This window comes from Poeciliopsis prolifica, unplaced genomic scaffold (assembly GCF_027474105.1).
Source record: "Poeciliopsis prolifica strain line A6 unplaced genomic scaffold, Auburn_PproV2 SCAFFOLD094, whole genome shotgun sequence".
In the NCBI taxonomy this organism is placed as follows: domain Eukaryota; kingdom Metazoa; phylum Chordata; class Actinopteri; order Cyprinodontiformes; family Poeciliidae; genus Poeciliopsis; species Poeciliopsis prolifica.
Genome location: NW_026562469.1, coordinates 1035309 through 1056032, shown reverse-complemented (window position 1 = coordinate 1056032; position 20724 = coordinate 1035309). Strand labels below are relative to the sequence as shown.

The 20724-nt window shown below is 45.2% G+C and overlaps 1 protein-coding gene, 1 long non-coding RNA gene and 1 pseudogene across 3 annotated transcripts; 2 read left to right on the top strand and 1 right to left on the bottom strand.

Annotated features, from left to right (window-relative positions):
* Nucleotides 1-332: 332 nt before the first annotated feature.
* On the top strand, nt 333-8381 carry LOC129353612 (MAP/microtubule affinity-regulating kinase 3-like; annotated as a pseudogene).
* Nucleotides 8382-9348: 967 nt separating this feature from the next.
* Nucleotides 9349-17554, bottom strand: LOC129353618 (creatine kinase B-type). The gene is made up of 8 exons (XM_055022974.1): nt 17432-17554; nt 15486-15699; nt 13945-14099; nt 13687-13819; nt 11577-11748; nt 10695-10818; nt 10432-10621; nt 9349-9755 (listed from the first exon to the last, which is right to left on the bottom strand). Exons 2-8 carry the CDS (start codon nt 15676-15678, stop codon nt 9577-9579), a joined length of 1146 nt encoding a protein of 381 aa, XP_054878949.1. The 5' UTR covers nt 15679-15699; nt 17432-17554; the 3' UTR covers nt 9349-9576.
* Nucleotides 12523-15578, top strand: LOC129353640 (uncharacterized). Of its 2 annotated transcripts, XR_008605039.1 has the most exons (4): nt 12523-12920; nt 13641-14364; nt 14517-14595; nt 15374-15578. It is a non-coding gene; the product is annotated as an uncharacterized LOC129353640 (long non-coding RNA). The 2 variants fall into 2 exon arrangements; XR_008605040.1 differs by lacking the exons at nt 14517-14595; nt 15374-15578 and having other exon boundaries at nt 12531-12920; nt 13641-13925; nt 14167-14429.
* Nucleotides 17555-20724: the final 3170 nt, after the last annotated feature.

Genomic DNA, 20724 nt, shown 5'->3' with positions numbered 1-20724 from the left:
TTCATAATTACTTCAGTAAGTAGTGTGTGTGTTTAAAGGAATAGTTTAAACCATTTGATCTTCACAAAGTTTTTTCAGTTTCTGGTTTTCAGGCTGGCCATTTTTCATTCTTCATCATTTTCTATTTAGGCTCTGCTCTCATTAAAACAACTTAATTTCTCGTAATTCTACATCTTTGTTCTGTGAATATTAGGACTTTATTGTCATAATATTGACTTTATAAATATACATCTCAGTCGCGCCCCTGTCCGTGGGGTTCAACGTCATCCCGACGTTTTTTCTAGTCACCCTAGTAACAACAAACGCTGCTGCTGGACCTCATCAACCAATCATATTACACGTAGCGTCTGACGTCACTTGCCGTCAGCGCGTAGGGTTGGGTTAGTCCACCATCTTGGCTCAGGCTAGCTGATTCCTAGCTGAGAGTATGAGGAGAATCCAACAGAACCAAATTCCACCCGAACCGACCGAACCAGGACTGTCTCACCAGGCGGACCGGAGCTAGAGGCCGGCGGCTCGAGCCGGACCTCCTCTCTCCCCGAAATAAAGTCCCAGCACCGGGAAGCGTCGGACTGCTAACTCCCCGGCTAACTTCGGCGTTAAAGAGGAACTGTTGCTCCGGTTCCGTTTGGATCCATGACAGTTATAAACTTCCGGAAAAGGATCCGATCCGAGCCGGGACAGGTAACCCAGGACAGAGACAGGTGATGCCGCGAGGGAGTTCGTTGAGATAGAACCGAACCGAAGCCGGAGCAGCACGTCACTTTCCGACCCGCTAAGTTTGAGACAGGTGTTGCGGAGCGGCGGCGGCTTCATGACCGGACCTCCGTTACACTGACTGGGGTATCATGTCCACCAGGACCCCTCTGCCCACCGTCAACGAGCGGGACACCGAACAGGTGGGTCAGAACCGAAACGCCTCCAAACTTTTTCCTCTTCAGCTGAATCATCTGATTTCCGAGCATCAGGGAGGAAACGGCTGTCAGGAGCGTTTCCGGTGTTTGCTGGAACATTTCCAGCCCCAGTGGGAGTCCTGAGGGTCCGAACCGGAGCCTGGAGGTTCGGTCCGGATCCATTTGATCACAACTCCCAGATCTGTCACTCCAAAATCTGCCAGGGACTAAGAATCTGATCCAGAGTGTTTATTCCAGCCTGTTCCAGCTTTACCAAGGGTGTCAAAACTTTCCTAGCACTCTTCTAGTAGTTCAAAGTGTTTTGATCTCTCTGAGTTTCCATAGCAACTGTTGCTGTGCACTGCCAGTCAGCTGGCTGAAAGGACACGATAAGATACATTTGACTTGTCTGAGACACATAGAGCTGCCTGTTCTAATAGTTAAAATATCAAATCTTCTCAATACGTATTAATACATACAGTGGAAAACATTTTTGGTAGCAAACACTTTCTGCTCTGTGGCTTTAGCCAATTAGCTCCTGCATTGGCTGCTCTTGAATCATTTAAAATCTAAACTGGCTGCTGGCAGAAAGTATAGAGTCGTCAACTGATGACATCAGCTCTTCTGATGGTTTCCACAAGCAGAGCATATGTGAGGTCACACACTAATGTTGGATAAGAAGGTTAAGAGTTTCAGTTCCTCTGGATAAGCCTGAATATTTGTTAAAACTCTGTAGTAATGGTGACCACAGATATAAAGAAACAATCTGTAATAAATAAAACAAAGGAACTTTCCCAGGAATCTTTTGGAGTTGCTCAAAAGAAATAAAAACTGACATGGGAACCGCTGGCAGGTGGTTGACTTTATTGTTGTGACAAACACTGGAGTCTTAAAGGAACATTGTCGTTTTTCTGTTTGGCAGCAGACTGTAGGCTAAATACTGATCGTTATTAGTTTTATTCTCAACCAGTCTTAATAATTTGAACAGTTATATTTACCGGAAAAACAATCAGAGTTGTTCCGTATTGAGAACATCTTTGAGATATTATCCAGAAATACTTCAGTGTGGGGTGTGCTGTGGTGGCGCAGGGGTTAGCACGCCCTACGTTTGGAGGCCTCAGTTCTCGATGCAGAGGTCGTGGGTTCGACTCCCGGGCCTGGCGACCTTTGCCCCATGTCTTCCTCGGCCTCCTTCCTGTCAGTCTACTGTTAAAGATACGAGCCACTAGCGCCGCTAAAAACTCTTCAGAGAAAAAAGAGAAATACTTCAGTGATGATTTTAAATATGATGAGCCAACATTTTCTTCACTGCTGTTTTTGCTTTCTGATTTTTATCAGATATTTTCATAAAGAAGTTCTGTGATTGCTAAATTTTTCTGATATTATGACTAGTTATGATTCATTGTGTTGCACAGCTTTTGCTGTAATCACAGTTGTGTTATTTTTGGAGAAGGAAATGTTGCTTCTCTGCTTTACACAAAAGCAAATAGATTATGTTATAGATTTTTATTTTAAACAAATTCTTATTCAGGATTATCAGACATAATAATTTCCAATAGGCATAAAATCTACAGTCAAGACAAATGGATATTTATTTACTAATTTCAGGTATCTTAACCTAAAACCAAAACATTAAAGAAGTTATTCTTCTGTCTGATGACAAAACATGTTTTGATATTTATATTGGTATTTATATTATGATTCAGACATAAATCTGTTTTTAATAAGACAGTTTTTAAGGCCTCTAATGTTACCATGCTAGTTTTTCTGGATAAAATAATCTGTCACTGCCATCTCTAAATCATAAATGAGTAAACATAGTAAACCATAATTTAATGAGGATCAAACTGTCTTGATAAATTTGAATAATTTCAAATCTTGTACTCTGACTCTTCCCTCCTCTTGTGCCTGTTCTCCTGGTCCTTCTCGGTTCCCAGCTGCTCTGCAGAGTCACATCAACCTGGATAAAGTTCCAGGCTGACAGAAAGGTCCAAACAGTTTGGATTCTGGTTGACCCATGTTGTTTTGCTTCCTTGTTTCCCAGCATGCACCTGGGGAAGACGGGCGCGGTGAGGCGATGCCCATCCCAGTCCGCTCCGCTCGCTGTAAGAACGCCGCCGCCATCACTGCGGACGACTCGCCGCACGTGGGCAACTACCGACTGCTGAAGACCATCGGGAAGGGAAACTTCGCCAAAGTGAAGCTGGCCCGGCACATCCCGACGGGCCGCGAGGTGAAACCGGGCCGGACGCAGTTCTGGGACACGCGCCAGAACCGACACCTGTTCTGACCCGTATCTTTACCTTTCAGGTCGCGATCAAGATCATCGACAAGACTCAGCTGAACCCAACCAGCCTGCAGAAGGTGAGACTAGCATCAGAACCAGAACTGGGTCTGTTGGATTTAACGTCCTGCTGTGTTTCTGTCTCAGCTGCTCAGAGAGGTTCGCATCATGAAGAACCTGAACCACCCCAACATCGGTGAGTCCCACCTGGATCCGCCAGGTCCAACAGGTTCTGGTTCTGCTGGGCCTCAGCTGGGCCTCTGGTACCGTTTTAAAGCCTGTCCTACCTGTCTGCAGTGAAGCTGTTTGAGGTCATAGAAACGGAGAAGACGCTCTACCTGGTGATGGAGTACGCCAGCGGAGGTCTGTCACCTGCAGACACACCTGGATTAAAGCCAAACACCTGGATCCACCTCTGATCTCTGTGTGTGTGTGTGTGTGTGTGTGTGTGTGTGTGTGTGTGTGTGTGTGTGTGTGTGTGTGTGTGTGTGTGTGTGTGTGTGTGTGTGTGTGTGGGTGTGTGTGTGTGTGTGCAGGTGAAGTGTTCGACTACCTCGTAGCTCATGGGAGGATGAAGGAGAAGGAGGCCAGAGCTAAATTTAGACAGGTAACACTCCCAAACCACCCGTCGCCACGGTAACGCAGACATCCCATAACCCAGAAGTAGAGCAGGTGGTTTTAGCAGGTCAGCCTGCCATAGAGCCTCTGAGCCAGGCAGCAGCAGAGGGCTGTGAGATAATATTCTTTTTTATTATTATTCAGGTTCAGGTGCTTGAAACCCTTGAAATCCTTGAATTCATTGAGTTGTTTCCAAGGTTTAGAAATTGTTTGATTTCTGTAAAGTCCTTAAAAATGCTGCACAGGTTTAAATAAATTTGATTAAAAGCCTAAATTTGGAAAAGTTATTTACAGTTGAACCCAGAAATATGACGGTAATAAAAAGAATTTAAATCAGATCAAACTTTCTGGTTTTAGGTTCGTTAGAATTACCATAAATATTTCTGTTTGCTAAAAGCCTGAAAACTTAACAGACATTTTTTTAGAGATTCTTGTGAAACGTTTTTGGAGCAGCCTGGTTTAATGGCTCTGTGTTAGTTTACCTTGATATTGATAACAGGAGTAAATTGTATATAATAATGAATTGTTTGTTTTCTGAAAACGTACCTTGAAAATGCTTGAGTGTCACTGAGGGAAAACCCTGTATGAAATATGTAATAATGAAACCTGTAAAATCCTTCAGTTCTACATAAACCAGAGATTATTAAATTATTTAAACCTCAATGTTTCTCCCTCAGATCGTCTCTGCAGTTCAGTACTGCCATCAGAAGCACATCGTTCACCGAGACCTTAAGGTAACTCCGTTTTCCCAGCCGCCTCAAATGCATCACGGACAGCAGTGACGTTTTAGGTCTCTCCCTCTTCCTCCTCCTCTTCCTCCTCTTCCTCCTGCAGGCAGAGAATCTCCTCTTGGACGCCGACATGAACATTAAGATCGCCGACTTCGGCTTCAGCAACGAGTTCACTCTGGGCGGAAAGCTGGACACGTTCTGCGGCTCACCTCCATACGCAGCGCCAGAACTCTTTCAGGTAACTGGACCTTCCCCAGGCCCACCCAGGTTCCGGCGGACCGTCAGAACCTGGGTCAGCCTGTTCCTGCTGCTGCGTTCAGGGTAAGAAGTACGACGGGCCGGAGGTGGACGTCTGGAGTCTGGGTGTGATCCTCTACACGCTGGTCAGCGGGTCGCTGCCGTTTGATGGACAGAACCTGAAGGTGGGTCTCCGTCCGGTCTGGAACCGCCTCCAGGTGTTCCAGGACCCTGGAACCATTTGGACCCGTGTGTTTGTCTCTGCAGGAGCTGAGAGAACGAGTTCTGCGGGGGAAGTACCGGATCCCCTTCTACATGTCGACGGACTGCGAGAACCTGCTGAAGCGCTTCCTGGTTCTGAACCCGGGCAAGAGAGGAACGCTGGAGGTCAGGAGGTCATCACACACAGCCAGTCAGAGCCCATTAAGGGTCAGGGTTAGGTTCCCAGAGCGCCGCCTGCCTCAGAACCGTTGGGTCCAAATCGTCTTTTCTCTGTTTCAGCAAATCATGAAGGATCGCTGGATCAACGGCGGCGACGAAGACGAGCTGCTGCCGTACGTGGAGCCGCAGCTGGACATCAAGGACCAGAACCGGATCGGTATGCATGCAGACACACACACACACACACACACACACACACACACACACACACACACACACACACACACACACACACACACACCCTGACTGGCGTGTCGTCCGCAGATCTCATGGTCCAGATGGGATACTGCAGAGAGAAGATCAACGATTCGCTCTCCAAGATGAAGTACGATGACATCACAGCCACCTACCTGCTGCTGGGACGCAAGGCCGCAGAGGTGAGCGGTTACCACGGTAACGACAGGTAGATGCCCAACAGGAAGTGACCAGTGTGTGTGTCCAGATGGATGTGGGTGGAGCCTCCTCCCTGCTGAAGCCTCATTCGACCAGCAGCCATTCCCCCGCCCACCTGCTGACTCAGCGCTCCTCCTCCAAACAGAGGAGGTTCAGTGACCAAGGTACCAGAACCAGAACCCGGACCAGATCCGGGTCACCCCTCAGCCTCTGACCCCCCCTGTCCTCCTCAGCTGCTGCCAGGAAGGCGGAGGCGGAGCCAAAGCCGGATGCTAACAGGAAGCCGGGTGCCGGAGAGGCGAGCAGCCCATTGCTAGGCAACGCCAACAACCCCAATGTAGGCGACATCCCGGATCGCCGGAAAGCGCCAGCTGCAACGGCTGTGAGTGTTTTTGGTTCGGGGGTGGAGCCTCGCTTCCAGCAGCCAATCGGTGCGGCTCTGTGTTTCAGGCGTCCGGCATGACGAGGAGGAACACGTACGTCTGCAGCGCCACCGACAAGTCGTCCGCCTCCGCCGTCCACAACGGCAAGGAGAACAGGTAACGCCGCCCCCCGCTGGTCACACCCGGGCTCACATGCCAACCTTTAACCTGCGCCGCCTCTCCCCCAGCTCCTCTGGCTCACCTGCTAAGCGCTCTGTGGGCGGGGCCTCCACCCACAGCGTGAGCAGCGGGGCCACGCCGCCCGACAGGCTGCGTTTCCCGCGCGGCACGGCGAGCCGCAGCACCTTCCACGGTGGCCAGCTGAGGGAGCGCCGCACCGCCACCTACAACGGCCCGCCCGCCTCGCCCAGCCTGTCGCACGACGCCACGCCGCTGGCCCAGGCCCGCAGCCGCGCATCGTCCAACCTGTTCTCCAAACTCACCTCCAAGCTCACCAGAAGGTCTACACCGAACGTCGTCCTTCCACTGACCTTCACAATACTACTTCAGTGGTTATTTACCTCTAAAGCTAAATACTTCCTTCCCTCTTTACATTATCTTCCTTCCTTCTGTCTTTCCTTGGCTGAACTCAGATAAAACCATGAATCCCATGATGCAACACAGCAGCAGAAGGATTTTATCTCAGGAAGTTCAACTTTTTGTTCTCGTCTGTTGATAGAAAATAATTTTATCCAAATAAATAATACTAAAGAACTTGGTGTAAGAAATAAATATTACCATATTTTCCGGACTATAAGTCGCATTTTTGAGAAAAATTTATTTGATAAAATCCAACACCAAGAACAGACATGTCATCTTGAAAGACAATAAAAATGGAATAGAGGCAACAACAGGCTGAATAATTGTACGGTATGCTAACGTTACACGACAAATAACGAACTGAGAATGTGCCTGGTATGTTAGCATAACTTATTAAGAGTTAGTCAGATAACTGTAGCATCAATAACATGCTAACAAGTTTACCAAACCATCCGTGTCTCTACTAATCACTAAACGTCCTTGATGTCTCTTGTAAACAACTCTGTTAACTCCAGAGGTAGAAGAACACAGGCCTAGAGCGCCCTCCTGAGGTTTAGTGTGAAAATAACGTGACATGACATTATAATGTGTTAATTTACACTCATAAGTCGCTCCGGAGTATAAGTCGCACCGTCTGCCAAACTCTGAAAAAAACTGTGACTTATAGTCCGGAAAATACGGTAGTACATTTAGAAAAATAATAAAATCTTCTACATTCATCAGGTCGATATTAAAACATTTATCAACAGTTTATATAAAATGTTTGAGCTGGCTGGATTCTGAACTGATCATTTCAGGATCGGGTGTGAATACTTTCCGCGCAGTAGCTTCATAAACCGTTTTTTGGCACCAAGCTTTTGGTCCATCTGCTGGTCTGGCCCCTGACCAGACAGGAAGTTCAGGATGCATCACTTCCTGTTGCTGTTAGCTGTTCTGCAGGTTTTTCCTGTGATTTACGCTCTGCTTCTCCTTCTCCTCTCGGCTGGCAGAGCGCCGTCGGAGGCGGAGAGGAACGGCAGACTGGAGGGGTCCAGGTGGGTAAAGCGAGACGGCCAATCAGAGCGCAGCGTCTGCAGGACGTTAACGTCTTGTTCTCCTCCCTCCAGCCGCGCCGTGACGTCCGACCAAAGGGAGGAGCCGGCGTCCCCGCCACGCCGCACTCCAAGGACGCCAAGCCGCGCTCGCTGAGGTTCACCTGGAGCATGAAGACCACGTCGTCCATGGAGCCAGCGGACATGATGCGCGAGATCAGGAAGGTCCTGGACGCCAACAACTGCGACTACGAGCAGCGCGAGGTCTTCCTGCTGCTCTGTGTCCATGGCGACGGGCACGCAGACAGCCTCGTCCAATGGGAGATGGAGGTCTGCAAGCTGCCCCGCCTCTCGCTCAACGGCGTCCGCTTCAAACGCATTTCAGGAACGTCCATCTTTCAAGAACATCGCCTCCAAAATCGCCAACGAGCTCAAACTATAGAGGGACTGGGAGCATCGGGAGAACAGGAAGTGGTTCAGGTGGACAGACAGGGACAGGAAGTGATGACCCGAAGGAAATGACCCGGCTGCCGTCTTCCTGTTTCTCCCAGCAGGATGACTGAGCTGTCTGCTGATTGGTTCCGGCTTGACGCTGTAGGCGGGGATGAGCGGACTTTGCTGCAAAGCATTCTGGGATTCTGAGTCTGGCTGTTAGCGTTCCTCTTCAGAGTCTCTCTGTGTTTTTGTGAATGTAAATAGTTTCTCACCTTGTTGATTTTGTACATGTGAGCAGTCAGCTGATCCGACTGCAGCTCAGGCTCACCTGTGTCTCATTAAACACGTTGAACGCATCAGCGTCCTGTCGTCATGGTGACCACAGGGAACCTAGCGCCAAACAGTCTTCAGTTCAGCAGACCTCCAGACTGCGTTTCGATTCAATTTCAGGTGCAAACTCTTCAGTTTCCACTAAAGTGTGAAATATGTTCAACTTTTTTAAAATTACAATAAAATGTGATTTATGGTTGGAATAAGGCAAAAATAGTTCCATATCAAAAGTGGAGACAAGAGGATAAAATGTTTTTATTCGAATTACGTAAAGTGTTGATAAAATTTACTTCAGTTTATTGATTATAATGAATCTTCAGTCAGTTGAACAAAATTCCGTTTTGTTGCTGCAGTGACGCTGATTGACCACCAGGTGGCAGCAGAGAAACCTCCCGGATTTTAATGGAGGGACGTCAGAATGGAAATATCTGCTTTTACTTTCTGTTTAGTATTTTGTTCGTAATTTACATACAATTTTTCTTCTCTGGTTGATAAAGTAGACCAAGTTTCTCTCATTTCAGGTCAAAATTAAAATATCTATTAAAAACTTCAGTAATGAGAACAAAAAAATCAGAATCATAAGTGTACATAAATCCCAATATTTGGTTGTGTTTCCTTTCACAAGTTTTGTCCTCGAACTGTTTGTCTTTATGTACGTGTTCTGTATGTAAACCTAATTATTTCTATGTGGCAAATAGAAATATGATGTTAACTTTACCTGAAACGAGAAATATGGTTTGATTAAACTTCAGACAGTGAAAATGAAGGGTATGTAAACTTATGGTTTTAACTCGTTTTAAGTGATGATTAGGCCACATTTATGATTGCATAAAAATTTAAATTATGGGTTTTTCCGTTTTAAAAAATGCTTTGCATCTTGCAGACCAAAAACGAGTCTAGAAGCCAAAACCAACGGCCTAGTCAAAGTCCACAGTGTTCTCTTCAGAAACCTGCGTGAATTTGATTTGTTTGTAAATGAATACAGGCGCTGAGTCTGGGCCACAGAGACTTTATTAGATATTTCAGATGTTAGATGGATCCAACAGGTGCAGATAAGGAAATAGAAAATCCTTCACATGTTGGAAGACTGCAGTCTAACCGAGCGGCTCTACGCGTCCCGCAGCGTCAGGACGGACTGGTACAGTGAGGAAGAGGAGGAGGGCGGGGTGGACGGTGCAGTGAGGAAGAGGAGGGAGGACGGCGGTGTTACAGTGAGACAGTTCACTTCTGTTCTGGCATCAAGTCGTCGATGGCCTCCCCGGCCTCCAGGCGCTTCTCCATGTTGACCAGCAGGTTGACGCCGTCCACCACCATCTGGACCAGCTCCACCTCCGAGAAGCCCAGGCGGTCTGCGTTAGAGATGTCGAAGACTCCGCCCACTGCCGCGGTGTCCACGCCGCCTGAGACGCAGACAGGAAGTTAGTGGTACACACACTAAACATGCTAATAACGGAGCTATCTTCTTCCTAAACACATTTTCCAGATGAATTCTAAAGCGCTTATCTAAACTACTAGCAGCTACTAGCTAACTTGAAAAACGCTTAGCGCTCTTAACTTCTAATTGACTTGGCCGCAGTGGTGGGCATACTTCCACTAATCAAGCTAAACATTTATCTTACTAACTACATTTAGCATGGCAACTAAATAATTAGTTTGAGACCAAATAATTACTAGTTTAATCTAAAGAGATTGAACTAGCAAGTTCAATGTATTTAGCCTCAAGCTAAATAGTTAATGATACTCATTAGCTATATTTAGCTTTTTAGCCAAATAATTGGCACTGGACTAAATATTTTACCAAGCTAAGATAGTAAGCTAAACTACATATTTAGCTGGTTAACTAAATATTGAGCTTCATATTGATATATATGAATAAATATCATGGTGAAAATAGAACCACTATTTTTATCTTAAAGTTGTAAATAACTTTACAAATGACGCCCTGTATTTGCTGATGGTGCTCTACACTGCCCCCTGCAGTTTACCTGCACACAGTACAAATGCTCCAAAAGTCTTTAGCCTGAGTCTGTTTTCCTTGTAGTTCATGAAGCTCCAGCCAAGCCGGAGGCGGCGTACCTGTTCCTCGCTTCTGCAGCCGCAGCCTCTTCAGGATTTCTCCAAACTTCTCGTGCTTGCTGACGTTTGGCAGCTTGACGTGAACGCCGGCCCTCAGCCCCGTCCCCAGGTTGGACGGGCAGGTGAGGACATACCCCAGGTGCTCGTTCCACATGAACTCATGTCCTCGGTTCTTAAACAAGTCTTCGATCTGGAAGAGACAGAGTGAACAGGTGAGACGGGGTGGGAGAGGTAAGGGGGCAGAGATAGGGGGTGGAGCTTACTTTGGTGAGCCCAGTGCAGAAGCGTGTGAACACCTCACGCATGTTGCCCCCCTTCTGCATGCTGATGACACGCAGGTGATCCTCCTCGTTCACCCACACCAGGAAGGTCTTGTTGTCGTTGTGCCTGCAGGTGATGGACGACATTTGGGTCAGATCCAGATGGAATGGCGGCCATATTGACAGTTACCCAGGGCAGCATCACGAGGGCAGGTGGGGGAGTGAGTACAGGTGGTTTTCTATTGCGTTTATGTCGTGGTGGACAGCGCTAAATAAAAGGTTAGCGCAACAGTAATCATAAACATTAGTTCTGCTAATGCTAAACGCTTTACCAACATGAAATTTTAAGCTAATGCTAAATTCAAATTATGTTTTCCCTTGAAAGGCTACAGACCTCAACCACCAATTTAATGGCCAATATAACGGCTTTAGATGCATTTATGTTTATGTGTTTTGATCGTAGGTTTTACTGTAAGGAGATAAGGAGAGAAAATGAAACCGCAGAGTAAACGGTCTAAAGCCACTTCAAAATAAGAGCATGAATGTAAATGCCTAACTACTTGAAGAACTCTTACTAGTCAATAATCAAAACTTCATCACAGATGTTGAACTTTATTTAACTGAAGTTTTAAAAAAAAAAGCTGCAGCCAAGTAAGTTGGGGCTTTACATTTATCCAGATGATTTGACAGAAGCTAAGTCCCATAAATGTTTTCAGAGTTAGAAAACACTAATCAAATATTACTTCAGCAATCAGCACATTAGTGGAAGTGTGCTAATTGCTGAGCTAATGTGCTAGTGTCTGAGCTAATGTGCTAGTACCTGGGCTAATTTACTAATAGTTGAGCTAATGTGCTAATAGCTAAGTGTGTTGGGAACGTACTGACCAGATGCCGCGTGCGTCGGGCCAGTCGCGCGCCATCCCAGATGCTAGCAGCAGAGGAGAAACGGGCTTGTCAAACAGGAAGTGGTCATCGATCAGCTGCTGTTGCTCCTCCTCAGTCATGTTCTTCAGGGCGTAGTACTTCCCCTTCAGGTCTCCTTCCAGAGAGTCCAGAGCTGCAGGCAGAGAGAAACCGGGTCAGAACCGATGGGTCGGAGGTGTGGTGCCACTGAGTGGCTGCAGTCAGACGGTTCAGTGTTTGGGTCACATGTCAATGGTGCTGCCATTTTTTATTTTAAAGAAACATCAAATAATGTGGATTCTGATTCTCTAGACTCTGAAATTATGATTTCCAAATGAAATGCAGAACAGTTTTTTCTTCCACTAAGTTTTCTATTAATATGTTGCTATTAACATATTTGCACTGTCACCTTCTATGATTTTCATGCTTTTTTTAGCTTATGGAGCTGAATTAACACCATAAGGACTGTTAAAAAATAAAATGGAAAAAGTTTGAAATTACTTTTCAGGTTCAATGTTTTTTTTCATCAAACTTTATTATGTGGAGCTGAATTAGGGCCACAAAGTTTGTAAAAAAATTAAACTAAAAAAGTCATTTTTATGGTTAATTATGTTTTAAGTTCCGTTTTTTGCAAACTTCATCATATGGAGCTAAATTAGGCCTGAAAGGTTTGTAAAAAAAGATTTCAACTTAAAAATGGTTTTGAGCATTTAGCAGTGTCACTTGTTTTTTTGTTTTTTTTGGTAAACTTTATTTTATGGAACTAAATTATTTCAGGTCCAGAAGACCAACTGTAAAGGTTTTTTTTATGGATTCAACATAAGCAGCTGCTCTCGTACATCTACAGATGTTTGTCTTAACAGAAACAGTCCCTGTTTCTACCAGCAGGGGGCAGCAGAGTGTCCTCAGTGTCTTTGAGCTCGTTCGGAGTTTCTCTGCACGACGAAGCTCTGCTCTCGGTTACGTAACGGCTTGGTGTGTTGGCCGCTCACTGAGGCATGATGGGAAGGCTATAAATAAAGACTCATCCTCATCAGACGGAGCAAAATAAACCCGGTATGATTCAGAGAATCCCTGCATGTCCCTGAACGCAGCATAAGGTGATGCTAACCGCGCTGCTCCTTCACTTCCGGTTCGGTTCCGTTACAGAACAATGGGCTCTGATGTGGTGACTAACCTGCCTCACTTTCTCCAGACACCTGTAAGCGGAGCTTTACGTCACGCCTGACTTTTATTGAAGTGATAATCAGTCAGTTGGACCGGAAGCGGAATCTTGTGAGTGAAAGCCGCCATTTTAGCTGCGGGCTGCCGCTTGGAGAAGAACCGGTAGGATTAATGATTCAGTAATGTTCACTACGTTACGCAGACATTTATAAATGTCAAAAGTTTCAATCTGAATATTTAGTTAGTTAGCCATCTAAAGACAGATTCGCTCGCTAACTAAATCTTGTTTTTTAGCAAGTTACCTAGCTAACTTGGCTAACTAAATGTTTCGTGAGAATTTAGCTACATAACTATTTAGTGAGCAGCTAATAATTTAGCTCTGAACTAAATATTTATCCCCAAACTAGATCTGAGCTAGCTATACTTTCAATTTTCAATTCACTTGACAATCGGTAGAAGTGGACTATCAAAATAAAAGTCTGATGGACCCCCTGCAGATTGATGGCTAAATGTCTGTATTGCCTTTAAAATGGCTCAAACTTTGGCTTCAGTTGAAAATAAACTTTGATGAAGAGTTGGCTGAAGCGATTTAAAAACAGATTCTCAGAAGTTCAGAAGAACCAGCTTTTACTTTGATAGTCCACTTCTGGTCATCAAGTAAATTTGCATATTAACTAAATACTTATATCTGAGCTAAAAAATGGCTTTAAACTAGACATTGAGCATGTCTGACAAATGCTTAATGTTTAGCTTGCTAATTAAATATTTAGTTAGCATAACTGTGACATTTATAGTTAATAACTTGGTGAATATGACTGAGAAATGTTTTCTTACGACATGCTAAATAACGCCAGTTATTGCCGTTAATTGTTGACTGTGCAGGTTTACCGACAGCAGCATCCAGAAACGACCAGAGCTGCTGCTGTACCTTCGATGGAGAGCTGCTCGATGGCGCGGCGCTCGCCGCGGCTGCAGTGCGGTGGCAAGCAGAAACCACGGATGCTCCTCCCGGTCCGAACCCGAGAGCTCAACACGTAGTTTGGGTCCAGGTCGTCTCCACCCTGAACACAGAAAGACAAAGGTTACCAGATGAGTCCAACATCAGGAAGTACCGATTCAGCACCACGGACAGCGAACACAACCAGAACCAGGTTGGTTCTGAACAAGGTTAGTTCTCGGAGTTCACCTGCAGGTTTTCTGCGTTCAGGTCCGTCTTGTGTTTGTCTGACGGTTTGTATCCTCCGTGACGGTCCTCGATCACGGGGTCCATCAGGTCCTTGAACACATCGTACGTCTCCTCGTCTCCGGCCACGCAGCCCACCGTCATGATGAAGGGGTGACCTGCAGGGAGACACCGGGGGACAGAAAACTGAAACCTCAGCTTTGCTCTTGGTTTGACTTTCTGCAGCTGAACGTGATGATTCTGGATGTGAAGAAGAGGATCAGCAGATCAGACAGGAAGCAGTGGCTCCGCCCTCGGTGGGGAATTAACGAGCAGAAATAACTCGAGCTATCAAGTCAATCCAATTAGGAAGGAATTAATGAACAGCAGCAGAAGTGCAGGATGGATAAACAGTCTGATGCACCTCCAGTCCAAAGCCTGCAGGTATCAGGTTGATTTGTTGCTTGTCAAATAAAAACATCCTTCAAATATTCAGCTATGATGGCTGGTAGTGTGTCCTTCATAATCAGGAAAACAAATGTTAAAATCCCAACAGCCTCTAAATGCAGCACGAGGATTTTTGATCTGATTCACAGGATCTGGACTCTGACGAGGTTCTGACCCGGGGGAGCGTTCAGGTGTTTGAGGTTCGTCTCAAACAGTAGACCTGCTCAGGTGTGTCTGTTCATACCTAATGTTTAAATATTAAGACAAACCAATCAGAATCATCCATTCATCTGCATTCAGGTGGAGCAGAGGGGAAATCAGGGGGGGCCCAACGGGGCCAAAGACCCCACAGTGAAAATTTATGTTCTGGTTTTATAGATACAGATTTACGTTCAAACAAGTTTTTAAGTGTAATTATGTCTAGATTTATTTTTCTTTATCAGGACTCCACCAGAGAAATCTGATCTTATGAATAAAACAGATTACCTGCAGGGTTTTCTTCTATCTGAAGGTTTTCTAGGTTTATTTCATGTCTACCTAATGGCTTCTAGATTTAGTTATTTTTTTACCTGCAGGGTTTGTAGCATTATTTCTATATTATCGAAATGTTTTCTACATTAATTTATACTTGCAGACTATCTAGGTATAGTTAATGTCTACCTGCAGGTTTTCTAGGTTTAGTTTTAGTTTATTTGAAGCTTTTCTAGGTTTAGTTCTATATTACCTTCAGACTTTTTATGTTTATCTCATGTTTACCTTCCATGGTGGTCTCCAGGTTGAGTTCATATTTCCTATTTTAGTTCTACTTTATCTGAATATTTTCTATGTTTAGTTCTTGTCTACCCACAGATTATCTGTAATTAGTTTTTATCTGAAGGTCTTCCAGGTTTTGTTCATTTTTTTCTCTGATGTGTTTATGGTTTTAGCTCTCCATTACTTGTGTGTGTAACTCAGACCCAGTTCACTTCTGGAGCCCATTAATGTCTGTTTTTGTTTTTCCTCCCAGGACTCATCGGCCCCCCGCAGCCCCCAGAGGAGCCGCCCCTGCGACGTGGTTCTGGGTGACTTGAGTCTCCTGAGAAGCAGGAACCAATCGTCTGGCTCCAGGTGAGACCGACCTGGGTTGTCGACGCCGGTCTGGATGACGTCGTCCAGGGTGAAGCCGCTGGGCGTCTCCTTGTCGCGCAGCTGGGCGTACATCTCCAGCGTCAGAACCTTGGCCATGTGGTTGTTGTGCTGGCTGAGGTCGGGGTACTCCTGCTCCGCAGAGTAGTTCATCTTAAACTTGTTGTGGGTGTTTCCGAAAGGCATGATGACGTCTGGGCTGCCGACCTGGACCCACAAATAACCACAAAACCCATCAGAGAACTTTGAATCATTTATGTGGAACAGTGAGTAATCAATCTGTTTGATCATCAGCTGAATATTTTACTTGGTCCAAACTTTAGATTCTTTATTAGATAAGAAACTTTTTATAGGTTAAATATTAATTTAAAAAATAAACTACACTAAATAATTGATCGTTTGATATTGAAACTGAACTTTTTAACAACAACAAAATATTCTAAAAATAAAATGTCAAGTTAAATGAAATCAACTTCTATGTTATTTATGTGGAATGTTTTATTTTATTTAGGTCCAAATTTAATTGATTTCCAGACACAAACTTTTGATTCTATTCTAGATCTTTTAAAATAAATATTTCCTTGGATTAATTTTGTTTTGGTTGTTTAAATAAACCTTTTAACAGTCTTCAAAATAAAATGTTAAAAGAGTGAATTTTGTAAAAAAAAAAAAAAATCAAAAGTGTATTTCACACTTAAAGGGAGACAAATGATCCCTTAAATTATCCTAGGAAATCATAAAATTCTAAGTGAAATAAAATCTTAATTTCCAGATTATTCATCTGAAAATTAAGATAAATATTCAAATTTAATCCATGCAGAATAATTTGTTGTTTTTAACACAAAAACTTGATTCTTAATAAAAACCTCAACATTTCTTTGGTTCAATATTTTAAAAGGCTCCTTCAAAATAAGTGTCTAAATATTTAATTTTGTATTTTCGTGCTAAAGTAATTTCCACATCATTAATTGAATATTTCAATAAAACAAAACCAATAAATTCTCATTTTCCTCATGAACCTCAAGCGGTTCTGCTGGCCTTTCAAAATAAAAGCTTTTGCCTCCTTCTCGTCCGGTTTCTGGTCCTTTACGAGCTTTAATCACTAAAACTGATGCATTTCTGGTCCAATCAGATATTATTGATCCAGGGGAGATGGAAGCAGCAGAGATTGGTTTCAAATCAGAAATCTGTTGATCAATTGAAGGTTTTTGATTCTGACGTCTTTAAATCCAGATGAAATTTACAGGAATAAAAAAACATCAAAATAATAAAAATGAGCAGAGAAGCTGCTGAGTCATCATCAGCAGCTGATTCTTCTTGACCTTCAGGCTAGACGGAACCGCAGGTTTTCCGTTTTTGGTTCTGAATCAGCTGATTCTGGTTCCGCGGAGGTTCGGGATGTAATCTGGACTCTGACATGGCGGGGCGCGGCGGGGGGCGGGGGGGGAGACACAAAGGGATTAAATGTGCAGGAGGCCGCGCAGTGACGCAGCCGCGGCTGCACGCGGCTGCGGCACCGCGCGCGCGGCGCCCGGTCACCTTCAGCACCACCGGAACCAGGACCGGTTCTGAGCTTTAGAGCCGAACGAGCCCTGAAGGAATCAGAAGACCGGAATCGTCCCAAAGTGCGATCAATTCCCTGGATCTGAGCATGCGCTGTTTGCAGCTCCTTTGTTTGCGCAGATTAAAACGGGCGGATTTAAGGTGGTTCTGATGGTTCCGGTCCGGCCTGCAGGTGGATCCTGCAGAGCGGCGCGCGCATCCCGCTGCTGCGCAACACCTGAGCGCAGGACAGACCGCAAGGTCGGCCGGTTGACCCGCAGCGGCGCTTTGCGGCTCGGCAGCGGGAAACAAGGCGCATCAGCAGGTGCACATCCCGCCGGCCTGCGTGGCTCCCCGCATCATCCTGCCGAGGCCCCGCAGGACGAAGCTGCCCTACCTGTGTTCAGTCTGAGGTGAGAAGCTCCGGATCTCCTGCTGCCGCTGCTGCTGCGGATTAAAGCGGCGCTCGCCTTTTATGCGCGCCCCCGGCCTCCCATTGGCTCCTATTTACGGTCCATTCATTCCATTGGTCCGCGCGCTGCTGCGGGCCACATGACCAGCCTCGTCCCGCCCCCCGTGTCTGCGGTCTGGAGTCAGATTCCTGCCGCAGTGCCTCTGAGCCGGTCAGGGAGGATGGAGATGATGGCTCAGATAAATCAGCTGCTGTGGGCCGGCCTGATGTGTAAGCAAACTCTGCGGCTCCAACAGAACCGGAATACACCGCTGGCAGGATAACAAATACACAGTGGTGGCTACAATTCAGCTAATCCACTAATAGCTGGTACTAGCTTTTAGCACACTTAGCATCCCCTAAATTAGTTTTTCAAGATAAACTCTAAGGCGCTAATTTGCTTGGCTGTTTTGTAAACGTTCAGTTGAACAAAGTTTTGGACGTTGGCTTTAAAGAATTATATTCATGCTTTTATTTTGAAGCTGCAGTTCCTTTTCCTGTCCTCACATTCTCTCTTCTTTTTTTTCTTCCAAAAACTTTACTGAGTAAAAGTCGACAACACAAATAGAACAACTCAACCTTTACATGAACAAACAACCTGCAGGGCTAATCAAACAAACAAGCAAAAAAAATCACATGTTTGAGAAACATATGTGGTGGGTGCCAACATTTAGCACATTAGCATTAGCTTCTACTAGCTTCCAATGTCAATTTTAGCAATAGCTTCCACCATTTTGAAATGGCACTTTAGCTTTAGCTTCTACAAAATGCCATAGTGCTTCGGTGTTAGCAGAGCTAATGTTTCTGATTTGTGCTTTAGCGTTAGCAGAGCTAATGTTAGCGCTGCTCTGTTTTAGTTGGTGGTGTTCATTAACATGCACTAGAAACATTTTATTTAAATCCCAACATATTTAAACAAAATAGAGATTTATAAACAGAAGAAGAAAAGTGAAGAAGGAAAAGTAAACACAAGCATTACTCAGTGCAGTTCAGCGTTCCTGATTATTGAACTGGAAGTTTGTTCTCCAAACATGTTAACCTCCTCAGAATCATGGAACACATTTCATAAATACATTAGTTTTTTAGGGTAACTGCTGTTGCTTGAAATGATGTTACGCAGAAGCTAAAGACATAAAATATTCATGTCAGGTTTTACTCTACATGAAATGCACAAACCGATTTAATTAAAAGCATCATTAATGCTGTTTTAATGTGTCACAAAATGGATTTATCGATTGAAGGTTCTGGAGCAGGATGACAAACCGTCCTGAGAGGTGGACGGGATTTCTGTGGTGACTGAGCACTTTCTCCTGCAGCTCTGAATTATTCATCCGCAGTAGGATGCTGTGTGTGTGTGTGTGTGTGTCTGTGTGTGTGTGTGTGTGTCTGTGTGTGTGTGTGTGTGTCTGTGTGTGTGTGTGTGCGTGCGTGCGTGCGTGTGTGTGTGTGTGTGTGTGTACACGTGCGTGCGTGCGTGTGTGTGTGTGTGTTTATCAGGTTTTCATATCCTTATGGGAACCTATTTCTGTTTACAATGTGGGCTTCTGGGGACCATGGCTCCTTGTGGGGACATTTTCTTGGTTTCCATGAGGGAAATGGTTGTCTTTGGGTTAGTAGTTCGGTCTGTGATGGTTAGGGTTAGGGCAAAGGTTAAGGTTAGGGTTAGGCTATAGAAATGAATGGAAGTCAATGTGAAGTCCCCACAAGTGATGAAAACACGACTGTGTGTGTGTGAGAGCGCGCTCAGGACATGGTGTATCCCACAGCAGCGTTCAATATCAGATTGTTAGCATCCAAAGCACTGAGTGAACCCTGTGACCCATTTGAGTCAGAATTCCTCCATGTTTCAATCTACTGAGAATAAAAATAGAAGAATGGATAACTGGCATTCCTGCACATACCAAAGCAAATCTAGAGAGGAAACAACACAGGTTTTCAGTCTGAGGAAGCTAGCCGCAGCGCTGAGCTAATCCCTCACAGAAAGGTCCAAAACCATCTTTCTGAGAGGAAAACATGCTAAAAACTGAGCATTGTGTGTCAGAATCTGTTTGGGATTCTGTGATCTCCTCTGTGCAGAAGGTTTTCTGTCTGCTGGACTTTCTGTCCCTTCTGGATCTGCTGTTGATTCCCTGCTCATTGTTCATTCTCTCATCTCTTTGCAGAAGCCGCTGGATAGTGGCTGCTTTTCTCCAGTCAGCCTGGATGCTTCCTGCTCAAGGCTGCAGATTATATAATCTGCCTGTGGCTGGATTAAAGCAGCCAGGACGGATTTTCTCGCAGCGCCGGCTGCTGTTTGACTCCTCCTGCTTGCTCTGCGTTTTGAAGCAGGGAAACAGATTAAGACACATGAAGAGAAGCGTCAGTTCATCAAAAAGCTGCTTCTGTGCTGAACTTGTTCAAGCTTTCAGTGAATGTTCAGATAAACCAGAACTGTGACTGCTGTTCATTAAACGGGTCGCATGATTGGCTGAAACAATCTGGAATAATCCTGTTTAGAGCCGACATGACGACAGAAACTGTAAACATTTATGATAATCCAAAACATTGAACTAAGTGAGATTAGACGGACAGATGGATGGATTATTTTGTTGTTTACTTCCAGAACCGACTGGACCTTCAAATCCAACTGGACCTTCAGAACCGACTGGACCTTCAGAACCGACTGGACCTTCAGAACCGACTGGACCTTTAGAACCGACTGGACCTTCAGAACCGACTGGACCTTCAGAACCGACTGGACCTTCAGCTCTGACCTTCTGGGACTCTGACTGGTTTTCTTCATCGTTTCAGCCCCTGATGATGTCACTGCTCCTCTTCCTCAGCCTGCCTTCGGCGGCTCATGTTGGTCTCATGATGTTTGGTCGTCAGCAGAAGTAAGAATCCTTTAAGCTCAACGGTTTCTCTTCAAACCGCAGCTTTGGGAGGAAACTGGCTTCTGCTGCTTCCCAGGTTTAGAGCTTCGGACTTGGACTGTTCCCAGGTTTAGAGCTTCGGACTTGGACTGTTCCCAGGTTTTCATCAAACTTCTTTCACATTGTTTTACCGTTGACAGCTGAGAATCCTCCTGGTTCTGGGTGTTTGGGGTTTTGCTGTTCTGAAGGAGATTATGCCACATAAACCCTGCAGACGGTGTGAACTTCAGCCTAGATTAGGCCACGCCCACCTGGCCTCCTGATTTGCATATGAAATGAGGCCACAGATGAATGAAACAGTGAAGTCTTTGTTGGTGAGAGTAAATC